We start from the raw sequence: 26518 nt of genomic DNA, 5'->3' as shown, positions 1-26518 counted from the left end.
GTGCATGCATTGATGCTAATTATAGCTCTCTCTATACGTTTTCCAAACTAAAATAATATATTTTTCTCACTCATTTACTGACAACCTCTTAGCCTGTTGCTGTTTGCTCTTCAACACAGTAACTCATTTCCTTATTGAAATATTTGCTTCTTCCCCATCTACTTTCACCCTTCTTATACAGCAAATCTGGAGCCCTTCAGCCATCCTTTTTCCTTGAAAGTTTTGTTCTCTCAAACAGTGGATCCCAAAGTTAGTGCCTTGAGGATGAGTCTAGAGTGCCATATTATTGTTAAAATATTTATAGTTTTAAATAAAGTTTAACCACATAAAAAAAATCAGAGACATTTACATTAACAACATTTTATGATTTCAAAGTAGAAGAAAAACAGTAAATATTAAAGTGGCTATATTAAAAACTCTGTTTAAAAGTTAGAAAAATAGTGATTGTCAGAGCAAGCAATAGAATGGTTTGATTTTTAAACAGAGCTCAAAGAAAAACATTTCAGCCCTCAGCACAGTCTGAGACGACCAGCAGCCAGACTGAACACTACTTGGCTAATGGCTTAATGGACATATTTTGGCTGCCTGTGGAAGACAGAATATCCATCATCCACTGCGGTATTGCACATTCCAAAAATCATATACAGTATGTTTGAAAACAAGAGCAAGAAACCTCCTCTCAGTGGACTCAGACCTGCAGGTTGTGCTCTCTCCCCCTACTTAAACAGCAGGCTCTGTTTTTTCCAAGTGCGGTTGTATGGTCTGCACCAGAGTTAGATTGACAGCTTTCATACCAGCCCAAATGAACCATGTTAGGTGATAATGCACCCATAATATTCCTATCTAGGGATGTGATGAGAACTCGCACCACGGGATCTCGCTAGATGAAATTGTGACAATATTTCTCGTCAGGTAAAAAGCTGTCTCGCGAAACTCACGCAAATGACATTTTTCACACACTGTCAAGCCACACATTAATTTTCTCATGCAGTGACATACAAATGTATAACTGATAAGATAGACTCACGCAGCGAATCAACTCCGCACAGCTGATTGACACCGGCGTAACCCGCTCATGCTGTGAGTCCAGGCAGCTGTGATGAGCGGTAACGTAGCTGGTATAGTTTTAAACTGAAACGCAGCCTTGCTCTGTTTGGAACTATGAGCTGCACTTTATCTGAGCTGCTGAAGTTAGCGTGTGGATTCGTGGTGAGATTTCTGCCTGATCAAAAGTGTTTAATTTACTCTCTGTTTCACATGACATCACTAACTGCGTCAGTCAAATGGTCTGAAGGGGATGACGTTACTACCAGTGAATAAATAATGTAATGCACAGCAGAATAAAGGGCATCTGATTTAAACGATAACGTTAGTCTTGTAATATTCTGTCTTTTCTGTGGACATGTCAGAGATCACAGATCATGTGATGAGCAGAAAATCTGCTGAAACACAGGAGCTATTAAAGTAGTTTATAACTAAATTAAAATTTAATAATTAATCGTTGAGGTGACTAAATCATGACTCAGCGGGGATGATAGTACATGAGAAAAGTTGATCTACAGGAGAATCAAGTCTGAAAGCAGCACAGAATGACTGAGAGCTGCACTGCATTATGTTCTGTCACAAGGCACAAGGTTGTTTATTAGTCATTATACAGCACAAGGCTGCATAACGAAACGAAATTTGTCATAATACATGTAGAATAATACAAAGTCTTACTTTCTCATAATATTATAAGACCATCAGTTTCCATTAGGCCCAGTTTGCTTTTGTCCCCTCTCCACCCATCGCTGACGTCTTTCCCCATCTCTTACTGTATTTTATTCTTTTTATGTTGCCTTTTATGTCTCTTTTCCCTTTGTATCTCTTATCGACTGAAGTTTCCTCAACGGCTGCCAGGAAGTTCCACACACCCACACACACACACAGAGACGTTCATGCGACCCCGAGCCCCATAGGAAATTCTGTTTCTGCAGACAGGAAAATGAGCATTGTGTTGGAGTGTATACACGTGTTAACATTTAGGATCGTTTGTTAGGGTTTTATCTACTCCCGTGTTGTACGCATGTCTGAACTCATTGGCAGTCTTCTTTGTGCACTGACCAAGTGTTACTGAATACCTCCACTTGTCACACTGTTAACTCAAAACCTCTCAACTACAGCGGAGACTCCTGAAAACGTACTTAAAAAGCTCCCTTGGTAGCCAATTCCCAGGGGAATGAATCATGATGTTTTCTAGCTCCCAGATGAATTGTCATTGTAACCTGCGGAAAATCGTTGGACCTTTTCTAAAATGTACACTAAGTAGGACACAAGGCATTGATTTAACTGGCTGATGCGTATACATGTTACCACGGTTACAAAATTATTTGCATTATGATAAGAACTCTTCCTGAACAGTTCACAATCAGCAAATGCATTTAATTGTTAGCTTTTGAAATCGATCTACAATCGCTAAATACTGTGTTCACAGCAAGAATAGAAATGTGAGTATTGTCCTTCTGCATGAAAAACTGCACAGACAACTACGCACCAAAATATCTCCCAAAGGTAAAGCGTTGTTCTCTGAATTGTCTACATTTGGAGGCTGCTTAAAACATTCAACTATTCAAGGCTGCTGTTTGTGTGTCTATGGAAGAGTGTGATGCAACTGTGTGTAGTGTGTGTTTTTTTGTGTTTCTGCTGTTGTAGCTGAATTTAGAGTTATATGTGGGGAAAAATAGGGCACGTGGTGGAAAGATGTATAAAAGACATGTATTGGTTGAAAGGAAGACTGATGAGGATCCAGCCCCATCACCCTGAAGTGCAGAATGAGAATGAAAAATGAACGGATCGACACTCCATTACAATTTAGTGTGAAAACTGATAAATTGCATGGGTAAGCTGCAATTTCTCATTAGCACGCTTAGCTCAGCTTGAATACATCACTCTAGGTAGTTGATGACTGTGTGTGTGGATGAATGTTGAGAATGATGATATAGAGACTCAGGAAGATGTGGAACTGCAAACAGGAAATGGAACGAGGAACCCACTCTGGCTTTAGTGGTTTTTGATAAAACCGCTATAATTCACTTTTGTTTGTAAGGGATGTCTGGAGTGAGTTTGGTGTGTCTGTGTCTGCCTCTCCCTTTCTGTCCCGAGTGTCTCTCTATCTTGCCCTCACCAGCTCTTCCTGACAGACAGTACGCCCAAATACAGTTCACCTCTGTCTAATTAACGGCTGATGGTGTTTGTTCAGCAGTCATAACAGTTTTCAAGAACAAATGCAATTGTAGTTCTGCGCAGTGAAGCTGTGAACACACTCCTTGATAGAAATTTTACATGTGTTATAGTATGGTAAAGTAAAGTGGGAGGGGGGATTTCAGGACTGTGATCCTCGTCCAACAGCTGTTTTAGTGGTGAGAGTTTGGTCGCTTGGTTTCATTTCTTCAGCTCTTGTAGCATAGAAAAGAATCAAATAAACCCTTTTCTATGATATGGCTAGCATGGTAGAAATATAATTGGAGATGATAAAAACGAGTGTACTAATGTATAGCTGTTGAGAAGGACTGAACATGGTACTGAGTTGTTTGACCTGTTGAGGGTCACTTTGCTAGGGTTAGTCTGAAGACATACACACATGTGCATACATGATTTGCATCACTGTTTTCTTAACAGGCAACCTCTGGCGGTCATATGCCTAGATATTGACTGTCCTCTTTCAGAAGCAAAGGCAGATGTAGTGCTAACTGGCTAAAAGCTCGCAGGGAGGAGGTCGGCATGGGAAGTCAGGCATAAAAAGTGTCAGACTTCAAACAACAGGAAATAATGGTTTCTTTTAACCACGACACAGTCTTTTGCAAGCCTTAACCAAGTAGGTGATCGGACCATAACTATAATGGTGGCAGCGTAGTACACAGTCGTAACGGTCATATGGATCATGTTGGAAGGCCCTGACATTGTTGTCATGTACCTTCAAATTAAGCCTCTATGTTTAAAGCTTTCTCTTTTTAATTTAATCTTTAACATTTCTGTCACTGTGATGAAGTATCGTAAAGCAAATAAACATTTTTGGGTGGAGATGCTCTCTAATATTGCTGAGTGTTGACTGAGTTATTCAGGTCTGCGAAGTGCATAGATACAACAAATTTCATACTCTGTATTTTCACACCTCAAAATCAGGCATAAGCCGAGCAGTATTATTACTCCTCACTAACTGGAATTGTTTCCATGTTTTGCAATGTGTGTTTCACACCAAACAGCATTCACACCAGTTTTGTAGCAGGCCTCTTGCCGCTGCAGAGTCTGGTAATGTGCTGACAGTAGCCATGTTTCCATCTAATTGTCATGCAAATTTAAGCAGACTTTTGAAATGTTGCAAAAAGAAATAAAGTAATAGCGAAACATGTGCATTTCCATCAGCTGGTTTGGAGCAAATTAACCAGGCTACGGCAAGCGTAGATACGTCAGTAGCTGACGTTACACATGGCGGTAATAAACGAGACGTAAGGGTTTCAAACCAGAAAAATAAGCAGCCGCAGATGCTAGGCCAGAACTTGTTCGGCAAAGGTGTTTCCATCTCCCATTTAACGCATTAACAGTTTTTCGACAAAGGCAAAAACCACTTCATGATAGCGTAAAAACCTTTTTGCGAAATGAAGGATTTTTTAAATGATTTTTTATTTTGCCATTTCCATCATTCTTTTCCAATGCAATACTTCAAAATACGTATAAAAAAACGTTGATGGAAACACGGCTGGGTTTTTTTTTTTTTTTTAGGGGGGTTTTTTTTTTTTTTTACAACTGACTCTTATTCTAGACTATGAACAAGACTCCATATACTTCGAGTCCGTTGCTTGTGGCAGCAGCATGGTCCCCTCCAGAATAGAGCAGTTCAGTTTTTCACCTTTGTTGACTTTGCTTTTTTTTATAGTTGTTGCAAATCTCCCATCATTTGTTAAAAATTAAAAACCTTTCTGAAGTACCAAGCAACAACGTTGCACCGCTGTTTCTGTTGATATTGTAAGGATGCAGACGGCAATGGCTCTGAGCGGGCATCATTTTTAAATAACTTTGACATTATGCACAATTACAGCATTTTTATTCCATCTTCCTGCAGACTTTAAACAGCTACAGTGTGGCTACAGTTTCTGAGAGATTGAATTAAAAATTTGTTAAAATGATTTGATGGGAAGGTTTATGCCAGCTTGTTAACAGAGAGGAAGCAGAAGAAGGATGATGATGAAATGATGGAAGGATCTTGTCTGTCTTCTCCTCCCCCTCTTCCGTTGTCTCAATTTAGCCCACCATCTGGTGTTGCTAATGTCTGTGCTCGCTGTAGAACAAAGACATTACACCACCTCTACACACACACACACACACTCTCAAAGTAACTTTTTTCTGTGACATATAGTCATGTTCATACAAATTCCACCATAAAACAAATATACATCCACCTGCTGTTTTGGTCTGTAAAGGCATTTTGTGCACACGTACACACAATCACTCACACATACCACATGAAAAGCCACTTCTTCAGTCATTTTCTTCACACGTTAACAAGCATACGCCTGCAGATTTGGCTAGTGCCTTGAAACTAATGTTTGAAACAAAGATGCTCTTTTCTGCTTCCAGACATTTCACACTTCCCTTTCTCCCTCCTCCTCCCATTTTCCTGTTCTTCCATGGGGTCTAATTCTTCTTGCATGCTACTGACAACTCTCTTGTTTGCTCCCCTTTATATGGCAATCTGCTAAGGGGCTCTAAAAAGTTTTCAGTCGGGGTCCCAGAAAGAAAACAAACGACTAGATACTTGGCTATCCTTTGGAACTGTGTTCTTGTGAATATATGTGAAGAAACACTAAAAGTTTATTAAAGGCAGATCATATTTTGTGGATTCAACAAATGTGAAGATTCCACTTTACAAGCTTTATGTAAATAAGTGTCAAATGTAAACAGCTATTGTTTTTGTCTGAACAAATAACTTTAGAGAAGTAAAAAAAAAATTCTGTTTTATGACATATGGAAAGACTGTTTTTAGTTTTTTCCACCAAAAGTTCAATTAACTACTTTCGAATTCTTTGAAGCACACTCACTGCTTCTCCCTCATTGAAAAATCCAGAATCTATGAATATGCAAATATTTTTTTAACTGCTGGACTCAAGATGTCTCCCACTTCACTGAAAAGTCCATTGCAGTGTACGTGCACTGCATGGAGGCCTCAAATTTCCACCTCAAGTTTAGTTGCTTAGTGGACCACGATTACGTACAAAACCCATTTGTGATGTCACAAAATCATGCATACACTTTTTAAATTAAGATTTGAGGTGCGCACAGAGAAACAGATGAAGGTGAAAACAGCCAAGTGTCGCACTGAACATGCAACCTTATACGATGGAGCTCAAACGTAAATTAAAGAAGCAAAAAGCAAAACATGTTTTTATTTAGAGAGTGGGGGTTCTGTCATTACATTCATCACTATATACCTCACTTTAAAGCATAAATAAAAAGTAATATAGCACAATCTTACATAATGGATGAGGATGAGAATATAAACCATTCACAAACAAACTCTGGCTACTTAATTCAGAGGATTGAATGAACAGTTTAAGTGTGATTCCATCAAGCTATTTGTGTAGCTCTGCATTTGGCATCCAGTATGTGATGAGCAGTAAGACAGTCATCTGTCTGTCCTTTTCCCATTTTCTTTTTCTTTTTTACACAACAGGAAACATTCTCCTTAGTGCCAGATGCTCCTCACACACATACACACACACACACACACACACACACACACACACACACACTGACATATTAAATCAGTAAACAGTTGGCAGCTGGTGACAGCGCACATTCAAAACAAAACAACTTTATTGAACAGTTTCTTCATTCTGATTATCCCTCATCCATCACTGCTGTGTCTGTGTGTGTGTGTGTGTGTGTGTGTGTGTGTGTACTTCTTTGCGTCTCTGTGTGTATGCGTGTTACATCTCACTGATATCGTCACCAATGTGACCTCACAGAATCACTACAGTAGATCCCCATCTGTTACACCCTCAGAGACCTGTGTCTACACACACACACACACACACACACACACACACACACACACACACACACACACACACACACACACACACACACACACACACACACACACTCCTTGGCAGCTTGGTGTCTCTGCAGGAGCTGCCATCATCCCAGTGGAAAGCAGCCGAGAAGGGTATCACGTCTCTGTTCTCTCTTCTCTTTCTTTCTCCGGCTCTCTGTCTCATCTCACATCTCTCCGCTGTTTATTGAAGGTTTATCAGCTCTTTTGTCAGCCTATCATCTAAAGTCACTGCTGTGTCTTAAAGCTCTCAGCACATGAGTGTCACACATGCTCACACACCGGGGATCAGCATTGGTATTGTGATATCAAGACGTTACTCTTACCAACAAAATCTTTGTTTTGTTGAGAGTAACAGTAGCGGTTGTATTAAGAACAACAAAACATGGATACGAAGGAATCTCTTAAAATCAGTTTCATAGATTGATAAAAGATTGACAATTTAGGAAATACACTTTATTTTCTTACCAAGGGTTAGACATCTCTGTAAGGGAAGACAAGTTTATTCATTCAGCACCATTCAGACACAAGGCAATTCAAAGTGCTGTTAGCTAAATAGGAAGCTACTATTACTATAGGCTCAATTAGCCTAGGGGAAATGAATGGTATCATAGGAACAGCTAGCCTGGCTCTCTCAAAGTTTAAAAAATCTACCTCAGAGGTAAACTGAAGCACAATTTATATATTTTGTTTAATTATACTGAACTGAAAATTATAAACGCATCACTTTTGTTTTTGCCCCCATTCATCACGAGCTGAACTCAAAGATCTAAGACTTTCTTTATGTACACAAAAGGTCTGTTTCTCTCAAATATTGTTCACAAAATCTGTCTTGTCAGTGAGCACTTCTCCTTTGCAGAGATAATCCATCCACCTCACAGGTGTGGCATATCAAGATGCAGATCAGACAGCATGGGTATTGCACAGGTGTGCCTTAGGCTGGCCACAATAAAAGGCCACTCCAAAATGTGCAGTCACAAAGCACAATGCCACAGCTATTTAGCTAACAGCACTTTGAATTGCCTTGTGTCTGAATGGTGCTGAATGAATAAACTTGTCTTCCCTTACAGACATGACTAACCCTTGGTAAGAAAATAAAAAGGCCCTTTGTGTACATAGAGAAAGTCTTAGATCTTTGAGTTCAGCTCATGATGATGGGGGCAAAAACAAAAGTGTTGCGTTTATAATTTTGTTCAGTGTAGTACAAAAACAGCAAAGTGTAAATATGACAAGTTGCTGTTTTACATACACTGCTCCAAAAAATAAAATAACACTTTATCATCACTATATAACATCAAGTCACTTAAACTTCAGGGATATCAATGTGTACAGTTTGGAAACATAAGCGATTATGAGTCACTGTCACCTGTTTTGTTGCAAATGAAACTGACAACAGCTGCACAGGAAAGGCAACAGACTATTGCTCTCTCCTTATCCTTCCCGAGTTTTCTGTCCTTATCACAACTGGTAGCATGAGGTGAACCATTCAGGTTGCACAGGTAGTCCAGCTCCTCCAGGATGGCACATCCATACGTGCTGTCACAAGAAAGTTAGCTGTGCCTCCCAGCACAGTCTCAAGAGCATAAAGGAAACACCACGAGACAGGGCATTACACGGGGAGAGCTGGACAGGGCTGTAGAAGGGCATCGGCCCAGCAGCAGGTGTAGTATCTGCACCTTTGTGTGAGGAGGAACAGGAGGAGCACTGCTAGAGTCCTACAAAACTACCTCCATTGGCTACTGGTGACCAGACTGTTAGAAACAGACTCCATGACGGTGGCATGAGGGCCCAACATCTTCTAGTGGGATCTGTGCTCACAGCCCAGGACCGTTCAGCTCGATTGGCATTTGCCAGAGAACAGCAGAACTGGCAGGTCTCCCACTGGCGGCCCGTTGTCTTCATAGATGAGTGCAGATTCACACTGAGCACTTAAACTTCCGGGACGGTAGGGCTGTGCGATATGACGATATATATCGTTTGACGATAAGAAAAGCGGCTATCGTTTACAATTATACTCTTATCACTGATATTGTTTTGTCACAAATTCCACAATTTACCATAATATTTTGGTGAGGGAAAGTCACTTTGCACCGCGGCGATGTTAGCTTTACGTTGGAATTTGACATCTATCGAAAGTAAAACTAATATCCAAATTGAAACTAACTTCACCACGGTCCGTTCTTCCACACGAGCCGGTGTTTCAGAGAAGAAATTGCATTAAAAATAATGGACGAGCCACACAACACCATCCAGCAGTGCCAGCCATGATGAGTCAGTCAGGGATCGATTAATGACCCACGCACATACAGCTTACTTTATAGTTCGCCAAGACATGCTGTTGTTCTGGGACATTATATATTGGTGGTTTTGACACCGGCAAGTAGGCCCGCAGGCTGTCCAGGAGCTCACTGATCCTGGTTTACGAGGAGATCCCCCAGGACACCATTTAAGTGTTCGCCTAATTTTTTTGAGCAGTATATTTTCCTTATAGAGATAGAAGAGGTATAAATGTCAGCTGTCTGGCTGACAAAAACAAAATGTATGATTTGAACAAAAATATGCAATGCTGTCATGGCTGTGTGAATAGAAATAAAATATGTATTTTGATTCTAGATCTGCTGTTGTGGGTATAGTCAGGAGCATTTAGTATGATTGTTAAACAGTAACACTTCCTCTGTCTTTCACACACATCAGAAAACATTGTTTCATGCCAAGTAGAGGGTTGTACAAGCATGTCTTTTTTGAGACTATACCCGCTTGCTTCTTCTGCTCACACATGACCAAATGCCCTTTCAGACTTTTTCTTCTGCTCCCACGGCCCATTGTCACCACACCCACTCAGCAGTTGATCATATTTCATCAAATCATTTCTGAGTCCAGACAGACATTCTCTGTTAAAGATTCCCTTTTATGGTTCAATGTGTAGAAGACAACAGATTTACAAAAATGTTGCCAAGAAGCAGTTCGATGTTCAAGTGGGGAGCTCCGGCACATGAACAGAAGGCTGCCCTGCGCGCACCATGACCTCTTAGTACAACGTGACCGCCCATGACCACCAGTGGCCTTGGAAAATGAACCCTGTGCCGCCAACATCTGCTGTGGTTTCATAGGACTTGCAGGCCGGCTTGCCCTGCATGCGGAGACCTCTGATATGTAGCTCCAGGGGAGATTGTACACTGACAGCATCAGTGTTGTACTTATTGAACTACAAAAGACTGTAGACATCAACTGTATCTGTATCTCGCTGTACAGCACAGACATGCATTTATAATCTAGGAAATACTCTATTTTCTCATATAAACACTCTTTCCGTCCCCTAGATACACATGCTGGTCACCTAGAATGTGTTGCTTTCTCTATGGACATTTATATTAGCCTTAACAACCGCTATTGTTGGCACCTTTATCTTTTTTTTGTGTCTCCTCACCCTCTTTCTTTCTCTGTAGGGTTGTGAATGCTCCTTAGTCACACTAAGATTGGGCTATTCTGGTTTCTTGCTACAGCCTTTACACTGACCATTAGGGGGTAGTGGGAGAAGACGGTGTACGGGATTGTCATCAGGGGCCCATCCTGACTGGTCAGTGATGGGACACTTATTTTCAGAAGCATAGCACATAACGCCAGGATTTGTCCCTGGGAGTACTTACCTCCCCATTTGTGTGTCTGCGTGTGTGTGTGTGTGTGTGTGTGTGTGTGTGTGTGTGTGTGTGTGTGTGTGTGTGTGTTATCACACTTACCGCCACATTTAAGCACAGCGGCTACTGTTGTTTGGCCTTGTAAAATGGATCCTTGGGTAGTCATTTCCACAGCATGGGGCTTTTTACACTCAAACACACACACACACCGTTTCTTTGCATGGCTGGGTAGAAGGGCATCTGCGAGCAGCTCTCATTGAAAGCCCATGTCGCTGAAAGCAGGTGTCCTAACACACAAATGTACATGAGTGGCAATAAAGTTCATAGATGGGTAATAAAGAATACCTGTAATATTACTCTCACAACTGATACTGAAAAATTATGATCATCATTCTCAACATCCCCTACCTCATTTTATTTATTTTTTTATTTTTTTATCTTTCTGCCTTACAGTTCATCTGGCCTTTAGGGGTGAGTTAAGGACTTTATTTTATCTGTGTTTGTGTGTTTTAGTTGACTGCTCTAGCTCATTTTAACATAATGTGTCTGTCCATCTTTCTCCCACACACGTTTCTCTGGCTCAGTTTAATAAAGCAACACACACACCGACAGACACAGAGCTGTCTTTTTAATAGCGTGTCCGCCTGTTGATCCATCATTGTGGCAACCCATTTAAATGTTAAACGACCAGCACGGGGAGGTTCATCTATGCAAACAGCTTTTTCCATAACTGGATGGATTTGATAGAGTTCATTTAGCAAAGATGGCCACACCTTTTTACTAGCAGCACTAACAGAAAATGCACAGATGAGCACGCACCACTGTTTATTGTTTTAGTGTGAAGCACGGATATAACCACCTATCATAGCGGTGAGGCTGAGATAATGGAAATGTTCCATGAAATTGCAGTTTGCTCTTACAATTTGTTTGTGCCCTTGTCCACTTGTGTGTGTGTGTGTTTTAAGGCAGTCTTAGTTAATGAAAAAGAGAGACCTTGTACTGAATAGAAGCACTTTCTTTTTCTTCCCACTTGGTTGTAAAACCCCACAGAACAGTCAAGTATGACACCACACAATGATTTTTTAAAAACTTTCCTCACAGGCTGTTTGTTTGTCTGGTAAATTATCGGAGGAAGCCTGGAGGCCCTGCTTATTCATTGTTTTACAGGGAAATTGAGTTCATCACTCAGATAAACAACTTTGCATGCATTTGCATTTTGTTGTCAGATTCCATAAAACATCTCACAGCCCTGTGGGTGGTCCTGACCCCCAAGCTGAGAACTGCTGCCTCAAACTTTTCTGCAGTATAACAACAGCCGTCCTCTGCTCTGAATTCATTCTGGCGTTGGTTCTGTCCCGTGCTGAGTGCAAGAAAAAGAAATCATAAATTAAAAGGGAAGTTAAATCAGATAAATAAAGAATGTAGAGAGTGACAGCAAAAAAAAAAAGAAAAGTTGCCAAATCATGAACACTATTTTGGACAGGATCTCAGAAACTTATAAATTTATAATGTTATTCTGTGCAGAAAGTAGCTAATATTTCTCTTCTGGGTGTTTTGAAGTTCTTTCCAAGGTCGTGAGGCTTCCTATCAGGTCTGGACAGTCAGTCTGATGGGGGGAGTTTTTTCCAGCAGGGAAAACCGTTTTCTGCAGAGTAGAGGACTTTGTGTCGGCTTAACGCTGTTAAACCTACAATCCCCACAGACAAACACTGTCTAAACCTGACACTGCTGACCCACACAAACACACACGTGCGCACACCCACACAGACAAAGACGCACAAACCCGCAGCATGCACACAGACATGGACTCTCTGTCACAAGTACCTACAGTCATTCATGGATTTCTGGCAATCACGCGTGCACACTGTAATGTACATGTACATATAAATAGACAGTCATAGACAGAATTTTTTATTGCAAAGACAAACACTAAAATGCAGACCAAAAGAATATCCAGGGACACATTCGTACATTCTTCTACCTCCTAGATGCAATGACCATACTCTTTTCCTTTATCTTGTCTTCAAATATTTTATCCTGTATTGAATATTGATTAGGAAACATCTCTAGATGCTGTGCAGCTCAGCCTAACAATGATCACAATGGACGAATACGCAGCTTACAATTTAGTCCAGTGCCTATTTCCAACGCCTTCCTTTGAATCGTGACCACACTTATGGCATATCATGCATTTGCCTTGACCACACCTAAACTTCACTGAAATTACAATGCATGGATACCATATGAATAAGTTTGCATTTCCATGAAACGTCTCGATTTTGGCAAATCATGTATTTTAACAATCTGTTCTGGGACACAGTTGAACTATGATTTTCGAAAGTATCATTTCTCATGCAGATTTCTCATCCTTTTCTGACGAACCCACATTTCTTTTCTTGATCTATAAGTAAGACTAAAATGTTGTTAAAAAGTAAAGAATATTTAATGTTGACATCTAAACTTTCACAAATAATCTGAGCTTGAGTATTTGGAATGGACTAGTGTTTTTTTTGATAAATACTATTTGCGTGTCACATTTCAGTTTAGTCCATATGTAGTGCTACCACTCCCACAGGCTTCAAACACACACTTTTATCTGGCGGGATCCACTTGCTTTCTTTGTTTCTAGTGTTTTTCCCACTCTGTCTCAGGCATAGTCATTATTGCCATACCTCCTCGTTGATAATATGGTGTTTTTCACCGTCTGTCTGGGTTTATAATAGTAATTTTTTATCTATACAGGCATTCTTGTTTCCCTGTCTGTTTTACGATCTTTCTTTCCATACCCCCTCTCCTCTCACTACCTTTGTCTCTCTGGCTTTCTGTGTTTGCTGTATTCTCCAATTACCTCTTGAAAATGCACAGGTCATTTTATTGATATTGCTCAGCTGAGTGAAGAAAAAAGATGTGTATATAACAGCAGAAAGTCCAAATGGCTTTTTTCATTTTCCCTTTTTTTCTTCTTTGAAAACAGACTCTGCCTGCAATTTTTCACTCAGAGAAATTTAGCTGAAAAGCTCCTTGTGATGGTTTCTCTCAAATGGAAAAGCTTTTAGTTTAGCTTTTGGAGACTATTCAAGCCCAATGAGCTGACCTCTGTCTCCTCACCCTCACCCTGTCCCCACCTTTCTCTCATTCTCATCGATGTTTCTTCCCTTCTACCTCCATTACTCTCTCTCTTGCGCTCTTTCTGTCCTTTCTCTCTCCCTCCCTCTCTCTCTCTCTGTCTGTCTCTCCCTCTCCCAGAAGGACGAGGTGTCCCGTGTGCCGGGCTTTGTTTCCGAGAATGGGAAGGAGCAGCTCATGTTCGAGGTACCCCTTAATGACACCGGTTCGGCAGGGCTCGGCATCAGCCTCAAAGGAAACAAGTCCAGAGAGACAGGAGAGGACATGGGAATCTTCATCAAATCCATTATACATGGAGGGGCTGCATACAAGGTGACATAACATTCTCATATGTGCCCAAATGAGAAAAAAAAGATGCAAAAGACAAAAGCGTGTCCTAGAAAATACTAATTGGTAAATTTGGAAAGAAATGTAAGCCTCGCTTGAAGTTGGTGCTCTGACTTCTAAAATATTCATGCGTACACACAGACCTGTGTGGTGTTTAGCAAGCAGACTGAAATAGATGGAAACTGCTGTAGAGGCATTGTAGATAACACACCAGGGAAGTCTGGAGCTGAGGGTAGTCTGTGTGTGTGTGTGTGTGTGTGTGTGTGGTTGACTAGAGTCAGAGTCATAGAAAACGTGTGTGCAATGAAGTGTGTGTCAGTAAAGTTTTTGGTATTCTGGATTTATACTGGTTTGACTGAAGAGATATGCTCAGTGAGGGCTACATGCAAGTGTGTGTGTGTATACAGTAGTTCAGTGATTACTCCCATTACGAACGATCAGTCACTTGTGCCATAGCATTGTGTAAAAAGAGACGAATGGCATGATGAAACATCAGGAGACATCGTTGATTTGTACTGTAACAGTATTCAACATCCTGCTATCAATTACAAAGAGCACACAGTTACAGATTTTAAACTAACCATAGATATTTATGCACAGACCTGCAAAACATGCACAGGTCGGTAATCTAGTTCACTGAAAATGCACACAATGTTTTAACCCAGCTGGTGTGTGTCTGTGTGAATTTTATAGGATGGGCGTCTGCGTGTCAATGACCAGCTGGTAGCAGTAAACGGAGAGTCGCTGCTGGGACGCTCCAATCATGTGGCCATGGAGACGCTCCGCCGCTCCATGTCACAGGAGGGAAACGTAAGAGGGACAATCCAACTGGTGGTGCTAAGGCCTCCGAAGGTACACACATACACACACAAACTTAAACACTAAAGCTTGATTTGTACTCCTGCGTAGGGTCTACGTGCGTAGCTAGCCGTGCATTTATACTTGTGCGTCGATGTCTCTGTCGTTCTGCAATTACATCCCCAAACGTTAGTCGGCAGTAGCGCTACAGCGTCCACTGCGTTGACTTTTTGTCGGCAGGGCAGGCTTACATCCGGTTTAGCCCTCTGTTAACGTGAATGGGGGTAAAATTGTAAACGTGCGGCTGGTGTAGCCTTTTCAAATGTTATCGACCGAATGGATCACATTCTGATAGTGTAACAAGTCATTTCGCTCGGGTTGTGACTTCAAATATATTCATCCACCGTGTTGTTTTGGCCACTAGTAAAAGTTACTTCAAAGCATGGCACACTTCCTGTTGGCTCGGAGGCATTGCGAGGCTACCCAGCCAACCAATCACAGTGCTTACGGTCTGCGTCACCTCGACGTATAGTTATATTTTTGAAGAGGTTCACGTCAAACTACGGCATAGGTGTAGGGGTAGCTATGCAGAGGCTACGCCGTCGATTTGATGCAGAAGTATTATGAGTAACAATTCACCTGGCTCTGTGGTGAAAAAGGGCAACAAAGTACACGATGCAATCATCGGGATACAAGAGCACACCTCCCTGACGACAGACAGCTGTCCAAAGCTTACAAATCTGAGATTAAAATTAGCGTTTTGCTTATTTTAAATTTGTGAACTTAAATTCACCGTTGTGGGCTTATTGAAATTAGGAAACAAATGCCTATTGTATGTTTTAATATTCACTAGAATAACAAGTAGCTGTCTTGTGTGAACAGTTTCAATGGACACACAGTAAAGGTGAATCACATACTGCATTAAATGTGTCCATAATAGATGTCTATTGTCAGAGAAAGCCAGAATCTAGGTTAGGACACCTGCTGTGAGGAGAGGAGAGCACATGCATGTCTCTGTCACTTACCTAAGAAGAAAAACAAACATGCATGTTTCCTTTATCTTCAATTTGTATCTCTTCTTCCCTCTTTTGGCTCTTTACTGGCTAAGCCCCCCCCCCCGCGCGGTCTATTACGTCTGCCTCTTTCTACACATGCTGCTTTTTAGCCCTTCCATCTCTTCTTCACATACTTGACACTAGTCTCCTGCTCTTACCAGCAGCACGAAAAAGAGCATTTACACTTCAGCTATTCAGACTGTGTGTGTTTGTGTGCTTCTTTGTGCTCCTGTGTCTGTGTGTGTGTAGTGTTCATTCATTCAGCTGTATCTCTTCTCTTTATAAGTAAAAAAAGATGCTTTTCATCTCAGCAGTTTTTTTTTTTTACACAGCTTTGTAGGAGGTTTGTACAAACCCTTTGCCCGCACAAAGCTGGGTTGTTGGCTCAAGTGTGAATGGCCTTTTGCATGGCCTGCTAGTAGTGGAGGAAGAAAAGAGCAACATACAGTATTCACCCTGCATCACACACAAGCACAACAAAGACATAACAAACGTATTTAGGTGTATGGGTAGTTATATTACTCTGCTCTCACTGATATAAATTGGTTGGATGAAATATTTGCAATACTGTAGCTCGCAGTCTAAGACAATAAACTTCTATAGCATCAAAAATCACAGATGCCAGAATGATGATGAATTTGACTCCACACCTCTCTAAAGACTGAACATTATAACCTTCATGGAGGTAGGATTGAATTCAAGGCTGCTGTATTAAAGTGCTTTAGCTTGAGGTATGTGTGCCTAATAATAGAGTGCATGTCTGCATGCAGTGGTGTGCTTGGGCTTGCGGGGCTCAGGGCATCCCCTGTCGATAGCCTGACGGTGAAAGCTGTTAGCTACATCAAAGAGTTGCATCCATGTTCCCCTCTTTTGTCTCAAGAGTGGGAAAGAAAAGATAGAAAAGAAAGGAAGATAAAGGCAGATAGATAAGAGACTGTACCTTAAAAGCCTTTTCTGGGCTTCAGTATTGATGCTTTGAATATTACAGAAGAGGACCACTCTACTTTTTCCCCCTCTGATCTTTTTTTTTTTCCTCTTCTTTTTGTGTCCTTTGCCCTTTCTCTCACTCTGTTGTTCTTACTGTACTCATCTTCAGCCAGCTATCTCTAATTTCATCGCTTTATCCAGCAGCTTTTTACATTTCCAGAATAAATAAGTGTGGCCCTGCACAGGTCCCACGGACATAATCTGAGGCTTGAGTCGCAATATCTGAATGTCTAACTTTGATGCAAAATAAAGTCTTGCTAATGTGCTGCTTTTCCTCTCTATTTTACATTATTGTAGAAAGTTTTCCAGTGGTTTATATTAGTGATAGACCGATTTATTCGACTGATATCTGACATTTTTAGATAATCGGCATCGGCCAATACCTGCACTCATGAGGCTGATATATCATCCTAAATGACAGCAGATCTAATCTGAAACCATTACTGACTAGTGTTAAATATATATTGTTATACTGGAGAGATATAATGCAGTTTAATGACGTCACTTCTGACAATCCATACCCTACACTCCCTTAAACACCAGTCACATTCTGAATTCTACAGCATACCATTCATTAATAAATGTTCCATCTAAAACAACACTAGCTAACATAACCTCTAATCTATGTTAGATTGTACTCCGCATGAAATAATGACATTATACATGACTTTTCTTTGTTTTGATATCGGCATCATATATCATCCACCAGCCGCTCTGCTCTTTAAATAATCGGTCGACCACCGGTTTATATCACATAGTAGGCTATTTTCTATTTTACATTATCTTAATTATTCGCAGTTATTTTATTTTGTTGTTTAAATGTATCAGTTATTTAGATTATTTGCCTCCACAGTAAATACAGGATAACATCGTTACATAACATAAATATAACAAATGTAATGTAAATAGGCCATCCAGCTGAAGCTTATTTGCAGTCTCGTCCCTAGAAAGACTTTTGAGTTCAGGGAAAAACAACAAAACATAGAAAAACTGATTAAAGGTAATGTTATTCAGAAATGTTCCTAACACAGTTGACTATCTAAAAACAATGTTTTTATACCTCAGTAACCTCTTTTTGCTGTCTGAAGAAGCATTTGTTTTTCGAGAGTAATCTGATTGCACTATGACACTGGCTAATGGGATGTGTGCTGGGAGAGACCCGGGGAGGGGAGGGGGCCCACGGGACCTCTTAACACACTGAAGAGTGACGAGTCCTGGGTTGGAACCGGGGAGAAGCTGGGTGAGAGGAGGGAGCTGGTGCTCGGTGGGGGGTCAAGAGGAGGATGACAAGGAGGATTTATTGCACACACACAGTCCTGTTATGTCTTCTTTTTTGTTTGAGTGGAGGGCTGGAGGAGTCTGCACAGACAGGCGGATACACAAAAGTACACTGATCCACACCACCAAAATAACATACATATGTATACATGTTAATGAATACGTACTGCTTTCTACACACACACACACACAGAGAGAGAGGACAAATAAATGCAAATTAAATTCCTAAAGAAAGAATAAACGCACAAAGACACACATCAACACTGGAATGAATGCTTTGTTTGACTATTACAGGGCCCAAAGAGGGCCGTCCCTCTAGGGGATCACTATGACTGTCACTGCCACACACACACACACACACACAGAAAACTGAAGCAGTGGTGAAGACAGTTATAATCCTGCGGGCCGTGAGAAATGGGGTCCCCTCTTTCACCTTGATCCTCCACTGTATTTTGAGTGTCTCCCTCTTCTCTCTTTCTTCTGTGTCTTTGACATCTAATTGTGTTTGAATAGATCACTACAAAGCCCTCACTCACTCCCTGGCCATCACCTAATTTAAATGCAATAGACGTACCAGACACTTACATAAAAAAATAATACAAAAATCACACAAAAGCTTCAGTAAAAGTAACTGAAACATATATTTCCCCAAATGGTCAACGTTTTCATCAATATGATTCATGCATTTTTCAGACTTTCTTTCAAGCTTTTCGTGAAAAAAAAAAAGAAATGTGTTTTCAAAATGTTTTGGTTCCTTCCTTCCTGTTTTAGGATCAACACGGGGTGTCGCCCAGTCGCTCGTTTGACAGCTCCTCTGGCCTTTCAGGACTGGTGAGCCCAGTAAACGGTCAGACGGGATTGGTCAGTCAGACTAACGGCCCCATTCTCCCTCCCATGGTGAACAACACTCTCTATGCATCTAATGGTGAGTGGATTTTCAGTGTTTGGTCGGCAGGTCAACAGACATGACATTTGCATATAGCGTGATTTTAATTCCATATCCTGGAATAATCCCCTTTCTTGCCTTTTCCTTTTCCTCCCTGTGTCTTGTCTCTCTTGGTCGGTCACCTCAAACACAGTATGTAGCGTAGGAGAGGACGGTTCAAAGTCACCAACATCAGTATTGTGGTGAAGAAGATTTTCTTAAAGAATAGAAAATACTGACTGAAATGTCTCTGCTGCATCAATTGTCATGAATCGTCTAATAACAAAAGCTAGCATTGAATTCTCATTCACATTGTTTACATAGTCAAGTCAAATTTATTTAAAGTGTAAAATCACCAGCTGTGTGGTCCCAGTACACTTTACAGAACACAGAGACACATAAAGATTACAGAATTGGAAATCAGGAAAGTGATAATTTGACATTAAATGTTAGTGAGGCTATGTTCTTACATTACAGCTGATAAAAACTGATTGTGAAGTTTGTCAAATTTTGTGAAAATGAAAAGCGGTTCCCTGGAAAATCAAGTTTATATTCATCAATTGAAGGTAGTAACAAATTCACATTAGTACCAAAACTCAGGTAGAGTATTGGCACCTGTGTCAATAAAATGATACTGAGCCCAAAGTGAGCATACCCCCAGGGAGGTTAACCTTTTTATTTTAACAGATGCTGTTTTTGTGGCCCGCAATGTGCAATTTGTACTTTTAATGAAAATCAAGAGCTAAACTGTATTGACCCTAGACAACATAATGATCATTTTCTTTTGTAGTTAAAGGGTAGTATTTGTATTAAGCACAGTCTCCCTTTTAATGTTTATTAAAAACCCATAGGGCCATGATATAACTGTGGTAATCTACACTGCACATTATTTTCTTATATTAAAGAAAATGGTGTATTTTCAAGCATTCATTTGAGCCATGCTTACTGGCATTTGGAGAAATGCTGCCATACACACAAAAGCTAATTAGACCATTTAGACTGTCTGCACTTAACAGGGATGTCTACCCAAATGCTTTTACCTCTACTTTCAGGGCTATTTCCATTCGAGGCAGTGGTAGAGGTGGTTAGTATTTACTGGGGAAACCTTTTATGAAGTCGCTCACCACAAATTGCTTGGTTCTGATACATTTTGATCCAGAACACACTTTCCAGTGTAGAATAGCTACACAGACGGATCAGAAGTCCTACATTTGAAAAAACTCAGCTGTTCTTGCCCGACTCTTCCTCGTGAAATAGTGTTCCAGTTCATTCTGACCCTGTTCCATCCTTGATTTCAGCTGAACTTGAATCAATTTATTTTGTTTTTCTGATTAGGTTTTGCCATTGAACCAGCATCAAAGGTGGGCACATCATTTACAATAAGCTCAGTAAAGCACTGAATAAGTTTAATAATCATGAACAATACAATGTCTCCAAGATAAAACAAAATAAAAAACAAACATAAACAAAACAGATTTTACCATCTACACTGTAGCCTTAATTAGAGACTATTCTTCCGCCATTTCCCTTTGATTCCTCTCCCTAGCTCTCTCTCTCCCTGCTTTTATTTTCCTCTCATGTTTCTCAAGGTTGTTCTGTTTGTTTGTTTGTTTGTTTGTTTGTTTGTGCTTGGTTTGGCCTGTTATAAAGAGTTATTTTAGTTGTTCTTCTTTGTGCTTCGTATTGCTCTTTCTCGCTAACTCCGCTCCCATCCCTATATTATCTGTATGTGCTTGTGTGTGATCTGAGCGTGCTTGTCTGACTGTATACATGCTTGTGTTATGTTACCCCCAGTGCTGATATCTGCCTGTATGTGTAACTAAAAGTGTGTTTATTTGTGTATGTTTGTTTCAGAATGATATCTGTGGCTGTTTAAAAATGTGTTAATGGCTGCCGTGTGTGTGTTGGTTCAGGGACTGTTGGCGAGTATCAAACAGTGTTGTTTTTGTGTGTTTATACTGAATCTGATAAACTGCTCTGACCTTGAATACACTTTGCTGTTCAAATTCACTTCAGCTATGGTGTCATTTACGTGTGTATGTGTGTGTCTGTATACAGTAAGCACATTTCTCAGGCTCTGTGAGTTGTTGCATGTGCTGATGTTATCAATTAGTGTGTATATGTGTGTGTGTGTGTGTCTGTGTGTGTGTGTGCCAGTATTTTACTCTTCTAATGAACTATTTCACGTACTGAATTCATTTTATTTGGCATTGAAGTCCAAACGAAAATGAACCGATGTGAGCTTTTGCAGAAGAATAAATTGAGTTTAATGATTCTCTACATATGTATTTATGCAGATGTGTTATTTTTGCATTTATAGATCTCTCACTTTATCTCTTAGCCACTGCTGCATCTCATTCTTCTTCTTTCTCACTTTTCTTAGCACTTTGTCTCTTTGAACCCCACCCCACCCCTCTGGAGAGATCGCCGGATCTACTCAATAGGATGAATTAGATAAAATACAGTTTTAGTTTAGCTTATTAATTTTATGCAATCTTCCCCATTTTTGTCATCGAAGCATATTTAAATTGATTTTGTGATGGAACACGCATCCTTGTATGATAACGAGCCAACAGCGTATGTATTTTCACCAAAGTAGCACCGATTGTTCCCATAATTAGTTCCCATTACTCGTCATGGCTAGTACTACTCAGCCTGTAAAAAACTTTGTATAATGTCTTCTGTAGCTCTGGCAGACCTATGTCAAGTTTGAGAAAATGACCTTGATGATGTTAACTTGAGCTTGAGCAGTACAACATTTTGATTCCTGTGTTAAAAACATGAGGTGTAGAATTTAAAAGACAGGTAGAGTGTAATTAAAGATGCTATCAAATTGCATTATGAGACTTGTAGGATCTAGTGTTTTTAGAGCTTGTCCCATTCTTGGGACTAAATTTCAGGCTCTACATCAATCTTGACCATTCCTGTTTTTAATGTCTATGTTGCAGTAACAAAGTACTCATTTAAAACCAAAATTACATACAGCAGAGACCTGATATTTACATGAGAAATTACATTGTGTTGGTTGTGATTGTTAAACCGTCGTAACTTGAGTAACATTTTTCACAGTACTTTTTGAAAAATAACAAAACTCAATCAGTAATCAAAATTGGTGTCTGTGTTAAAGGGAGGATAATGTCTTTGGAGCCTCCATTGATTTAAAAGTCACGGTCAGCTCATCGTTCTGTCTTGGATTGTTGATAAAAGCTGATGCATATTTTAACGATACGGGCCCTTGTTTTTCAGACTGAGAAGAAGGTAAAGGGAATTAACACAGGTCAACGGTTGCAAGAAAAGTAAAAATGTTGACACACTGGTCCAAAAAGGGGAAGGGTGGAAGTGATGGGGAGTAAGAGTGAGGGAGTGAGAGGATGAGACAGACAAGTTGTGGACAAGTAAAGATGATAGGAAGAAAAAAGTTGAGTACAGAAGATTAATATACTGGATCTGCTATTGGCGCAAACTGCTATTGATCTATCATCAACACAGCAAATGCCTTTTGTACATCAAAGAGTGGGAGTCAGAGAGAGCAGATGTGTGTGTGTGTGAGGTGAGAGACGAATGGGTTTTTGACAGTTCAGCTGATTAAGGTGCTGGCAGTGAGAAGGAGAGAGGAAGTTTAGAAGGGGAAAAAAGGCTGAAAACTGAGTGGGAGATAAAATGATTTATGGGAGATCTGAAAGGAGAGATAAATGACAGCCAAAATATCAGATTGCAAGAATGGGACCAGAAGAAAAATAAAGCAGGTGATTAGTGTAGAGAGTGAGAGGGGAGGGATAGAGATGAGAGGATGTGATATCTTCAGACGCTGCTGTTTTCCTCTCCAGCTCCAGTATCTCTGCTTCCAGTCACATGTGCGGATGCAAGCACATAAGGGACACGCAGTGAAGATTGTGCAGTAATCCCAGCATGTGTTGTGTGGCAGCTACGCACTCGGAGAAGTGATGACTGTATGTAAATTGTGCTTGGGTGGATTGTGTGTCTACGTATCAGTGTCATAAGCTCGTTCATCAAGCAGACGCAGCCATATCGCTGAGCTACATCTGCAGCAACTTCTGCGGACGTAGAGCTTCTGCTTTTGCAGTTTGCGGTTTTCATCCTCTTTCTTTCTGTTTCCCTTGTAGTTTTCCTCATCCAGCTGTTTATCTTTCTCTCCATCTCAGTCTATCTTCCTCTTGTCTTTTACCCACTTGAAATTTTCAAGACCATTTGAGTCAACGAAGCTCTCAAATTAGTTTCACTTTGTGAAGTGTATGAAGTCTGTTTATAATAACAAATTAACAGAGTCGTCTGTTCTTGGTTTAAGTGTTCATCCGCCCATTTTTCTTGTATCAAATAACCACTTCCTGTAGGCTTCAAAGGAGGCTTCGCAAACCATGGCAGCTGTGGTCAGCTTTAATTGATGGCTTTTTCAACGGACACTGATAGTGACCATTTTTCACCTGTTGTGGACAAAAGTATCAGGTTATCCTCAGAAACTTCTGAAAACACTCGTGCAGAATAGTCCCCTTTATTTCTCTTCACCTGCTCAGGACGTTCGTCTCAATCTTCACGCAGGGCCCTGTCATGCTCGCTCAGTCATTGGCTAGCCTGTTGAGATGTCTGCGGTATGTTTATTCATCTGAATTGTAGTTTATGGACACTGAGTTCAGGTTACATTACTTTTCTTTCTTTATAAACAAAACTAGAAAGACTTGAAATTATTACCAACTGCTGACATTTCCCCCCCCCACTTTTCTTTATCTTTGCGAAATGTGACACAGTAAACTGATCTTAAACTTCTAGTCAGCGTAGTTTTGTCCGTAGGCAGCAGAGGGCCTGGCAAGCCGATGAGCGAGTGGCGACAGAGCAGTTCTCCTGACCACTGGACACTAGATTAAAAAGGAAGTGTGTTCTTCTGTGACAAATGAATAGACAGTGGAGAAATGTAAAGTAAATTGCAGCTGCTGTGTTATTAAAAATGTTTCTGACCTGCTGCATCATATCACCACTTGTCTCCTCCTCAATGTATTTTTTGCTTTTCAGTGACCAATGGGAGTTATTCTCACATGGATGAGGAAGAGGACGGGGAGCTGTATGGACAGGAAGCAGAGTTCAGCGGCTCTACCCAACCCTCCTATCTACAGGAAAGGTGTGTGGTGGTGAATGTTTTTTTCTTACAAATCCATGCAGAGTACTTAATATATGAAGGATTTGCACCAGAACAAATGATACATGTGGAAACAGTAGTCTTTATATAGAAGCACTGAGAAGCAAACATTTTCCTTCAAGTCATCTCAGTTAGTAAGTTACATAAATTAATTAAGTCAAAGGGATTTTGTTATCGTGGCTTTTATTTTGTCATTCATTGTTGAGGCTCTCCCAACAACATCGTATGTAGTGACTCTGTAATACATTTGTTCCAGGGATAACTCTCACACCTCTAGCCTGGCTCAGCCCCAGTCTCCTACCCAGAACCTGAGCCAGCGGCAGTTCCAGCACGTTAAAGCCTCCAAGAGCATGGACCTGGGTACGGCTCAGAACCAGCAGCACACTGGTGGGGAGATTGTTCCGTGTTATCTGCTCTGCATGTTGGCTGCATGCATCTTATCCTCACAGGAATTTAAATATTCGTGCTGATGCATGGCTGCTGCACCAAGAGCATGCCCCTCAAAGCCACATGCAGAGCGACACCTCTGCAGACATGCACTGCATACTATACAATCACACACACATACTCACAGCTACACATGCAGGTGGAGACCCATTTAATGCATGATATCTGCACTTGTGGAATCAATTTTGTCTGTGTGTTTTGTTCGTGTCTACTTGTTTGGGACAATAGGTTATAGTTTGGTCTTTATCTGGTGCAGTCATCACAATAACGTGCATGTTTCTGTTTTTGTTTGTATCCGCATTTGCACTCGCATTGAAGTCTGACTATTTAAAACATAACCCAATGATATAACTCATTTGCTCCATTGATATCAGAAGGCAGTTCTTATAAGAAAGAAGATTTGTATCGCAGAATAAAAAGGGTATAGATGACAGGTAACAGAGAGGAAATATAAGTTAACATCGAGATTGAGGCATTGGGACAATTGTCTCTTTGCCGTGCACTGCTTTTCAATGGCTGCTTCAGCACAACACTCTGATCTTGCTGTGCGAATGACACGCTGTGACTCTTTTTCACGTCTAAATCTACAGTTACCCAACTACTCCCTCTCTTTCTCTCTCAAATCTCACATGTCTCAGCTTCATTATGGTCTCTAATTTATGAAAAAGAAACAAAAAAAGAAAACAGCCAGAAAGGCTACTTCAGCTGCCTCTGTGATCCCGCTTTGTCACCTGTTGCTGATATGCTGATATGCACGGATGCGAGAGTTCGGTGACATTTCAGTGTTTCAGAAGTCAACTTTAGAAATACGCGTATGTGTGTAGTTATGTTTGTGCTCATGCATATATCTGTGTAATATGACAGCGGATGGTGCAGCGCAACAAAAGCTTATTGTTTCAAATGTCACTTGCCTCAGTCCTCCTCCTCCACGCCAGCAGTGTTTGTGTGAGTGAGAGAGAGAGAGACGGAGACAAAAGAGCAGGGCTCTATTTGAATGGCACGTACATCCATTTCTACTTGAATAACAGACTGATGGTATGTACTGTATGTCTGTATTTTTACACACTAAATGTTTGACAAACATTTCATCATTGCTGGAATGTCATGATGTGTTTTCATTGCAGCAGTAATAACAGCTTATTAACAACTGTGTCTGTCTTTGTTTTTCTTTACTGACAGCAGGGGCGTAGGATTAAGATGTTGTTTAATATCCAGAAAAAAAGTAAAGGCGGGGGGGGACCTTACATCTTCAGGGATAAATGTTATCCCTTTAGACTAGACTGAAATCCTGCTAGATCTCCCTCTGCAGTTTTGTCTAGTTCCCAGCATACCCTCTGTCTCTATAAAGTTCAGGAGAACAGACTGCTCCCACATCACAACCAAGACAAGAATGCTGTGGCTAAGAAGGTGTACACACTTTAAGAACTGGATGAAAAAAAGTACACAAAGCTAATTTTGTTCAAGTCAAAAAGTCATGGCAATCTCTCTGAGGTTCGTAGGGGTTTGTACAATGCTCTAAGTTTTGTCAGAACAGGGGGAATGTTCTGGAAAGAAATGTACAGTACAGCGATTATAAGAGACACTCGAGCCTCCTGAAGTCCTGCTATAATTACCACAGCATATTAACCATAACCAGGTTGCTAATGATTTGATAAAGTCAGCTAACTTGAGCATCAATTAGTAAATATCTCTTTGTCAGCTTAC

The 26518-nt window shown here is 40.6% G+C and overlaps 1 protein-coding gene across 3 annotated transcripts in view; it reads left to right on the top strand.

Annotated features, from left to right (window-relative positions):
* pard3bb (par-3 family cell polarity regulator beta b) overlaps nucleotides 1–26518 on the top strand; it is a 225099-nt gene that overhangs the window by 89019 nt on the left and 109562 nt on the right. For 2 of the 3 annotated variants that reach the window (XM_038720151.1, XM_038720153.1), the window contains exons 12-16: nucleotides 13969–14160; nucleotides 14869–15027; nucleotides 19065–19218; nucleotides 24244–24349; nucleotides 24624–24754. In XM_038720151.1, coding sequence (XP_038576079.1) covers nucleotides 13969–14160; nucleotides 14869–15027; nucleotides 19065–19218; nucleotides 24244–24349; nucleotides 24624–24754 — 742 coding nt within the window. The remainder of the gene's footprint in view (nucleotides 1–13968; nucleotides 14161–14868; nucleotides 15028–19064; nucleotides 19219–24243; nucleotides 24350–24623; nucleotides 24755–26518) is intronic. The other variant, XM_038720152.1, reaches the window with a different exon arrangement.

The sequence above is a fragment of the Micropterus salmoides genome, unplaced genomic scaffold (assembly GCF_014851395.1).
Source record: "Micropterus salmoides isolate LMB-PRFRI ecotype aquatic unplaced genomic scaffold, ASM1485139v1 Ms_hic_scaffold_15, whole genome shotgun sequence".
Taxonomy (NCBI): Eukaryota; Metazoa; Chordata; class Actinopteri; order Centrarchiformes; family Centrarchidae; genus Micropterus; species Micropterus salmoides.
The sequence above is the reverse complement of the archived record's forward strand: the minus strand, read 5'-3'. Positions and strand labels throughout refer to the sequence as shown.